We start from the raw sequence: 8,636 nt of genomic DNA, 5'->3' as shown, positions 1-8,636 counted from the left end.
GACAGAAGTAGTCTTTTATTTCCCGCAACAGTACATAACACCGAGCTGACATGTCTTTGCAGACAAATCTGATAAGAGTTGCAAAGGAGTAGCTGCATCCAGTCTTTTGCACCAAAAACAGCGAAGAGTCGTGTGGCACCTTAAAGACTTCACAGATTTATTACGGCATAAAACTTTTGATGACTGCAGTCAACTTGGTCAGATGTAAAATGGACTACGGCTGAAATGGTCTGCGGTCCATGAAAACCTCTACCTTAATAAATGTGCTAAGCCTTCCAGGTATTGCAAGACCCTTCCTTGCTCTCGGAGTTTGTAACAGCAGTCCAGTTTCACAAAACTGAAGACGTCATTCCAGTCTTCCTACTCAGTCTTGTCTTCTGGCTTGGCCTTTAAGAAAAATTCTGGACTCTGGACGCACCTATAAGCCAACAGCTGAGGAATGACTCCATATGTTACATTGAGTAGTAGAAACCACATATTTCCTTCTTCGGGGACTCTGTAGATGTAAGGTGTTCTAGCATGTAGAGAAGCCCCAATGTGTGAAAACTGAGCCTGTGGGTATAGAGAGAAGAGTAAGGATGAGGCATAGCTTTGGATGGGCATATCAACAATATTCTCTCCAGAGTATTTAGAAGGCAACTGCTGGGAAGAGAGAAAATTGCCTCCCTTTGCCCTGTAACAATAGACACTTCTGCTTGATCAAAAGCCGTTCTGTGACCAAATCGACATGCATTGGATTTTACCCAAATAAGCCAATTCCTGAAGAGCCAGTTCCTGTAAAATAAGCCAGTTCCTGTAAAAAGCCTTGCTCGCTTCCTTTTTCAGCTAACACACACACACAGCTTCCCCTTTTAAGAAGAGGGAAAGAGGGAACACCCCTTTCTAAGATGTAATTCCCCACCTATGGTTTTTGCATGTACAGTATTACCTCGCATTACGTAACCCCCTGGTTATGTAAACTTCAGGATGCGAACACGGCAAACCTGGAAGCATTTTCCCGGGTTTCGCTGTGCGCACATGCGCAGAACAGGCACCTCCAATAGCAAAAACTTTGGGATCCGACTAGAGCTCCGGAACAGATCCCATCCGCTGTACTTGTACAGTGGTACCTCTGGTTAAGAACTTAATTCGTTCTGGAGGTCCGTTCTTAACCTGAAACTGTTCTTAACCTGAAGCACCACTTTAGCTAATGGGGCCTCCTGCTGCTGCTGTGCTGCCGGAGCTCAATTTCTGTTCTCATCCTGAAGCAAAGTTCTTAACCTGGGTTTCTGGGTTAGCGGAGTCTGTAACCTGAAGCGTTTGTAACCTGAAGCGTTTATACCCCAAAGTCCCACTGCATTAAGACTAATTACCATAGCAACTTTTTAAAAAAATGCTGCTGCACAGTTAATCACAGCCACTTTTTATTTGGTTAGTAAGGCTTCAAACGGATTCATCCGCCTGATTAACTGATTCAATATTGCAGCTGTAAATTGAACGTCTTGGTTCCCCCCCGAACCTCTACTAGCTCTACTTAGGGGAATGTGACCAGTTCCCCCACAGTGGGTGCCAAGCCGATGGGGGTCACACACAGGGCCGGCCCTACGGCCAGGCTGGGTGGCGCAGGGCACAACGGCGCCGGCCCGCCAGGAGGGCGCCGCAAGCTGCGCCCGCCCGCTGGCCGGTTCGCCGCGCAGCTGCGCCCACGGCAACCGCGCTGTGCCTGCCCGCCCGCCGCGCAGCAGCGCCTGTGGCAGCCACGCTGCACCCGCCCACCGCACTGGGAAACGGGGCGGGGGGGCACCGGAGGGATCCGTTGCTCCACAGTGCCAGGGGCGCTTAAGACGGCCCTGGTCCCGCAGGATGCCATAGCTATGGTGCAGTAGAATGGAAGGCGAGAGGTGGAGGGGCACCAAATTTTGCTCTCGCACAGGGCACCACTGAAATTTGAAAGAACAAAGTCTGCTGCTGCTCTACTACTGAAGAAAAGACAATCCCCTAGTTTCTTCTGCCTTGTATACAACAGACTTGAGATTTAGAATAGGGTACTGAGAGATGATAAAATAAATTTTAACGTCAAAGGTCAAGGCACTACCTTGCCAGAGTATCTGACACAGGATAAAGTATTCAGTATTTTGACAATCTCAATAACCACTTCCGAAAGGTTTCTAGTTCTCAAGAAAGGTATGCGTGACTGGTGATGGGGGGGGGGGGGGAGGAGAGGCTGCTGTATCCAACTAAAGTTTACCCAGAGGAGACCCATTGAAATATGGACCTAAGTTAGTCATGTTTACTAATTTCTCTGAGTAGGACTAGCATTGGCTGCAATCTAGAGAGAGGGCATATAAGGTTTACAATGGCAAGGGGAAAGGCTTTAGCACTACATACCGGTAGCTTCCTGCTCAACTTTCATTGCCAGCAGAAACAGAATGTTGTGTAGATATGTACACATTTGCTACTCTATTTAAGCCACAGAATTTGGCTTTTCTTCTTGATTTTTAAAAACACCAAGCCACAGCCCAAATCAAGGTCTGTGCACAATGGGCACTTGAAACGCCATTTGGGTAATCAGAATCTTGGAGACATTCCACGTTCCTGTGCGTCCCTTCCTGACTTTAACAATTAGGGTTCACAGGCTTCCTGCTTTCAGCCACGGCCCAAATCCCGTATAATGTCACCAGAGTACTCAGGATCTGGCCCACCCTACTTTAAATGCCAGGGCAGACAGGAAAAGAGTGGTTTGTTTTTCTTTACTAGGGACGGAGCAGCAGATTTTTGCTCCCTTGCCTGCATAGTAGGGGGATGGGAGCTTTTGGGTAGACTCCACTGGGACTGTTCTGGAGTGCAGAACAAATTTACATCTAAGGTTATGTACAGAGAAGAGAGTGCTGAGCCAACAAATATTTTTAGCATAAACAAACATTTAAAGATAGAAGCAATAGTGGTGCACTCGGAATTGTGCCTTGTCTTTTGTCTCCCATCTGTTATCCTCTTTTGCAAGTGACAGCTCATTTGCGTTTTAAAAAACCCCATGCCCGAATTTATGAGCTTTTTATTTTTATTTTCTGCTTTTGCAAGAGGGAGAGACGTGGGGTTCAGGCTGCACCAGAAGCTTAAGGTTTAAGGAAGAGATGGGCCAGTTCTGTTTACTGGGGGTTGCCAAGCATTGGTCTGTCGTCGTGTGAAGTCATAGGGAGAAAGGTCAGAGGAGGACAGTGGAGCTGGGAAAGACACTTAAACGCTCTGTACCTTTTGAGAAAATGTGTGTCTGCTGTCAGTAACATGCCTGTCTGCCCCTTCCACATCTGAAAAAGCCCCATGGGAAGACTTCTCTAGATGTCTCCCCCTGGGCTTTTATTGAAAGGAAGGTTGTCCACCAAGCACCCAAGACCTGCGCACTCACTGCTTTTGTTTTTAAGGGAAGTTCTTCCTTTTGCATATATATATTTTAAAAAACCTCACTGATCTCTATAAAGAGAATTTGAAAAAAGTAAGCATTTAACAACTGTCAGGAGCATGGCAGAGAGCTTGAGACCAACAGGCTGTTGCTATAAAATGGCTATATTTTAATTCCTTAGATTTTTGGAGTCCTTTTCTAAATTACGTTGTGCGGCTGAAAAAAAAGAAAGGAAAAGCCATGCTCAGGGTTACAGAACAAGGGATGTTTTCTTTTCTATCCTCTTTACTCCAATAAATCAGCAGAAACTATGGGCCACAATGTCACCAAGCTCAGAACATTATGTCCTTTGGACAGCAACAAGTGCACGGTGCAGATGTTTTAATGTGCATGATATTGAATATATTTGTGTGAACAACGAGGAAAGTAAGCTTTGAAGTTCTAGTCGGAAAGGTTTGGGCAAAGTTCACTGATCAAACAGGGATGAGCAACATGATTTTATTTTTTGTGCTTCTGGCTATTATCCTGAGAATTCTGGTTTCATTTTAAGAAGAAAATTCTAGTCTTCCTGATGACTGCAGATGCGGTTTGAAAACAGGATTGCAAATATGGTGAAAATGACTGGAGGGAAGGGATTAGAAGCTCACATTCGGTATGGTTTTCCAACTCCCCAAAGCCTTTGGGGCACCAATCGTCTGGCTGCATAGCGGCTCTTTCACAGTTGGTCATCCACTATATCAGGGGTCAGCAACCCATGGACCCCCGCTGCCCGCTTGGTCAGCTCCCATGCGCTGCACTAAACCGGCGCAGAGCAGAATGGGGACCGCCTTCCGTGACACTGGCCGGCTTCTCATTGGCTGCAGGAAGCTCCTGCAGCCAATGGGAAGCTGCGCACACCTCCTCCGCACTGGAAGGAGCACCGGAAATAGCGTTTGCGCATGTGTGTGCGCACACTCTGGCCCACCGTGGCATCTGTGGGATCGTGAACCAGCCCAAGCCAAAAAAACTTTGCCGACCCCTGCACTCTGTAATATTTAAATTCTGCTGTACAGTAATAATGAGAAACCCAGATCTGTAAGAAATATACCTGGGCTAGTCCTCCAGCATGTATAAGGGTTAAATCAGGCATCCAGGTGCACCCAGGAACGAGCAAACCGTACAGTGAGATTATATAGTATGGTACAGAGTAGAACAGGTATGCCAGCATCTGTGCAATAGAAGAAAAGGCAACAATAGTTCATTTATTTAGCAAGATCTCTAAATCTTACTGCTTAGTCATCAAACTCTAAGCAGCACACACAAGAAATGAACAACAAAACACTGTTGAAATCCACAAAAGAGTTAAAAAAGCAAGTGTATGTAAGATCGTTTTCAATGAAACGGATAAAAATCTGTACAACTTTTAAAACAAACATAGATTACTACATGTCCAGGTAAGCTTGCCAAAATAAAAAAAGCTTTCAGCAGGCACCTAAAACATTATTATTACAATGTTGTTGATGATGATGAATATCCCAATCTTCCTCTCACAGGAGCCCAGGCTGACAGATGCACTTTTGTATGTTATTTTCATTTATAGTTGCCTTGCATACACACTTTGTTCTGGTATATGCAATTGCTCTACACATTACTTGGCTGGAGAACTGCACTGCAAAATTCAGAGAAGTGCAAATTTGGCTCCATTTGGGTTCATGTGTTGTTTCAGAAAGTCCAGGTTTGGTGGGCTCACCTTAAACCGAATCAAAGTCTCCCCAATTCCTAGATGGCCCAAAGTTGTTATGAGAAAGTGAGGAAAAACTTCATTTTCCCCCTATAGGTAAAGGGGCCCCTGACCATCAGGTCCAGTCGTGTCCGACTCTGGGGTTGCGGTGCTCATCTCACTTTACAGGCCGAGGGAGCCAGCGTTTGTGCGCAGACAGCTTCTGGGTCATGTGGCCAGCATGGCAAAGCTGCTTCTGGCGAACCAGAGCAGAACACAGAAACGCCGTTTACCTTCCCACCAGTACTTTGATGTGCTTTCGAACTGCTAGGTGGGCAGGAGCTGGGACCGAGCAACAGGAGCTCACCCCATTGCAGGGATTCAAACCGCCGACCTTCTGATCAGCAAGCCCTAGACTCTGTGGTATAACACACAGCGCCACCTGGGTCCCTATACCATGCATAATTTTATACCCCTCTATCTTGTCTCCTCTTATTCGCCTTCTCTCTAAACTGAAAAGTTCGGAAGTGAGGATTAGCTTCCATGTAGGGAGTCTGCCTGCTCTTTGAGTACTAGATGCTGGAAACAGGTGATGACTACTTCATCCTGTCTCACTTGTTAGCTTCTCTTATGTTGAAAACAGAAAGCTGGACCAGCCTGAGTCAGCAAAGTGGTTCTTAAGAACTTAAATCTCCTTCAGTTCAGCACTGACCAAAGGAAACAAACAGGCCCAACCTCTGACTATAAGGGGCTAATCTCCCTGAAACCAGTAAAGACTTTTCAAAAGGGAACAGGTCATAAATTTAACTAGAAAAATGAAGGTAGGGGCAAAGAAAGTGAGTCCTAGTTATGAGCACCTTCTCTCTCTCTCTCTCTTACACCAAGAGTGGCCCAGTCAGTGTGCACAGTTTCTTATTTTGGAATGTCTACCTGAAGTTTTGGATAGGCAACAGGATCCTTGATATATGGCTCATGAAGTTGGGTGTACAGTCGGCAAAGTTCGGCCGGGCAATCCAAGGCAACCTAAAGAGAAATCCCATTGGCATTAGGTAACAAAGGTAAAAGGTAAAGGACCCAGCATGACTAAACAGCTTCTGGTGCAATGGAACACCATGACGGAAGCCAGAGCGCACAGAAATACTTTTTACCTTCCTGACGCAGCGGTACCTATTTACTTATTATTATTATTATTATTATTATTATTATTATTATTATTATTATTATTATTACAGTGGTACCTCGCAAGACGAATGCCTCGCGCAACGAAAAACTCGCAAGATGAAAGCATTTTGCGATGTTTTTGGCGCTTCGCAAGATGAAGTTTTCTATAGTCGCGCTTCGCAAGACGAAGTTTTTTGGCGTTTTTTGTTTGTTTTTTTGTTTGGGTTTTTTGTCATGGCAAACCGTGCTTCGCAGGACGAAATTATTGCAAGAGGAAGCAACTCACGGAACAAATTACTTTCGTCTTGCGAGGCACCACTGTATTTGAATTTATATACCGCTCTATACCCGGGAGTCTCAGGGCAGTTCACAGAATAAAATCAAGATATAAAATCACAAAATACCTAATAAAAATAAAAACAGCAACCCAATACCCCTCCCCCAAAAAAACACATTTTAAAAGGGCATAGGCGTGCACAGGCGTGCTTTCAAACTGCTACCGTAGGTTGGCAGAAGCTGGGACAAAGCAACGGGAGCTCACCCCGTTGCGTGGATTCGAACCGCCGACCTTCTGATCGGCAAGCCCCAGAGGCTCAGTGGTTTAGACCACAGCGCCACCCGCAAAGTTTGGCCAGGCAATCCAAGGCAACCTAAAGAGAAATCCCACTGACATTATGTTGAGCTGAGTGGATAGAGAGACTTGGCTATGACTCATAGAAACATAAGGAAACCGCCTTACGTAAAGCCCTATCTAGCGAGCTGCTGACTGCAGTGGTTGGCAGAGACTCTCCAGGGTTTCAGGCAAGTGATGTACGTGGTCCTACCTGGAGATGCTGGGGACTGAACCAGGGACCTTCCAGATGGAGAGCAGATGCTCTACCACTGAAATACAGCCATTTCCCCAAACCGCTTGCAGGCCAAATCTAACCTCTGCCATGAGCTCAGTGGGTGGCCTGAAGCCTCTTTTGGGTTCAGCCTTGGTGCCACCATCTGCAACGTGGAGGATGACGTGCAAGACCAAAATGTTGCGCAACAATGAGCAAGCTTTTGAGTTCTCCAGAACCCTTCGCTAGGCTGGGTGTTAAGCAAAGGTGGTGGGGTGGGGTGGGGTGGGGTGGGTAGGTGGTAATGCCATAAAGTCAGCAATGGCATCAGTCCTAAGATTACTGTGCGAGAAGAGGGGGCAGACTTAACAGGTCAGGCCAGGTGCTGCCAAGCTTTTTGAAACTATGGGCACATTTGCAAACTGAATAAACTGTTGTTGTGGGCACCACACACACAAAGCTATGTATACAAGGAGGCACACACAACCATACATGGGCTCACAAACTCTCCCTCCACCATTAGGCTGTAAAAGAGTGTTTGGTTCCCCCCCCCAAGCCTAGTTACTGTGTGGGGTAGGGGACTTACCTTCCATAATCTGAAGGTAAAGAAATGGGGTGGGGTATAGACTCTCAATCATTGGTTTCTATGACTGTATAGCACCCCCTTTTCCATATTCTTTATATGTATATTTTCTAAACTAAACAGGTGACATCAATTAGCTTTCTTTCACACACACACACACACACACACACACAGAGAGAGAGAGAGAGAGAGAGAGAGAGAGAGAGAGAGAGACCAAACCAACCAACTTACCAGGCCCCTAAAAAGGCAAAATCCAGTTGCAAAGATGAAATATACAGCCAACAGGAAATCTAGAGGTCTTCTCAGAAGTCTCTTCTGCTGAACTTCCCGAATCACCTGCAATATGATTTCCAGAGGAGTCACTACAATTCTATGATTCTATGAAACAATATGCAAAAATTTCAAAATCATATAAAGTGGCCCAATAAACACCTTAAGACTTATGTCCTGGGGTAAACAAGAAAACTACAAGGACAGAACTTAAAATTTCTAATTTAATCAAATGCAAGGTAAAGACAGACAGACAGGCAGGCAGGCAGGCAGACAGACAGGCAGACAGACAGACAGACAGACAGACAGACAGACACACACACACACACACACACACACACACACACACACGAGGAGCTGAGTAAACAGCCAATGGCCTTAGCCACAGTCCCCTCTCCACACATAGGGGGGGTGTATATCTAATATAGATACCAATTGGAATAATGGTGGGAGCATCACAATTTCTGGGAGAGTTTATTTATTTAATCAATCAATCAATTTTTTTTTATTATATTGCCCTTCCTGCTGAAGGAGCTCAGAGCAGCAAACATCAAAGCGCTAAAGCAATAAAATTTAGAAAACTACTGCATATATTTAAAACTATTTAAAAATAATCTAACAACATCTAAAAACAACTGCACACCCTCCCAAACAGCTACTAAGCTTATTGTGGCCAGTATCTATAAACCTTCAAATGTATTGACTGTGAAACTGCAAGATTCC

At 45.4% G+C, this 8,636-nt stretch overlaps 1 protein-coding gene across 2 annotated transcripts in view; it reads right to left on the bottom strand.

Annotated features, from left to right (window-relative positions):
* TM6SF1 (transmembrane 6 superfamily member 1) overlaps positions 1-8,636 on the bottom strand; it is a 29,046-nt gene continuing 20,410 nt past the window's right edge. The window contains exons 7-10 of one of the 2 annotated variants that reach the window (XM_035131258.2): positions 7,875-7,979; positions 6,006-6,098; positions 4,464-4,583; positions 1-552 (exon numbers count right to left, since the gene is read on the bottom strand). In XM_035131258.2, the coding sequence (XP_034987149.2) occupies positions 361-552; positions 4,464-4,583; positions 6,006-6,098; positions 7,875-7,979 (510 nt within the window). In that variant the 3' untranslated portion in view covers positions 1-360. Of the gene's footprint in view, positions 553-4,463; positions 4,584-6,005; positions 6,099-7,874; positions 7,980-8,636 lie in introns of those variants that run through there. The other variant, XM_060282575.1, reaches the window with a different exon arrangement.

The sequence above is a fragment of the Zootoca vivipara genome, chromosome 14 (genome assembly GCF_963506605.1).
Source record: "Zootoca vivipara chromosome 14, rZooViv1.1, whole genome shotgun sequence".
Lineage (NCBI taxonomy): Eukaryota > Metazoa > Chordata > Lepidosauria > Squamata > Lacertidae > Zootoca > Zootoca vivipara.
The sequence above is the reverse complement of the archived record's forward strand: the minus strand, read 5'-3'. Positions and strand labels throughout refer to the sequence as shown.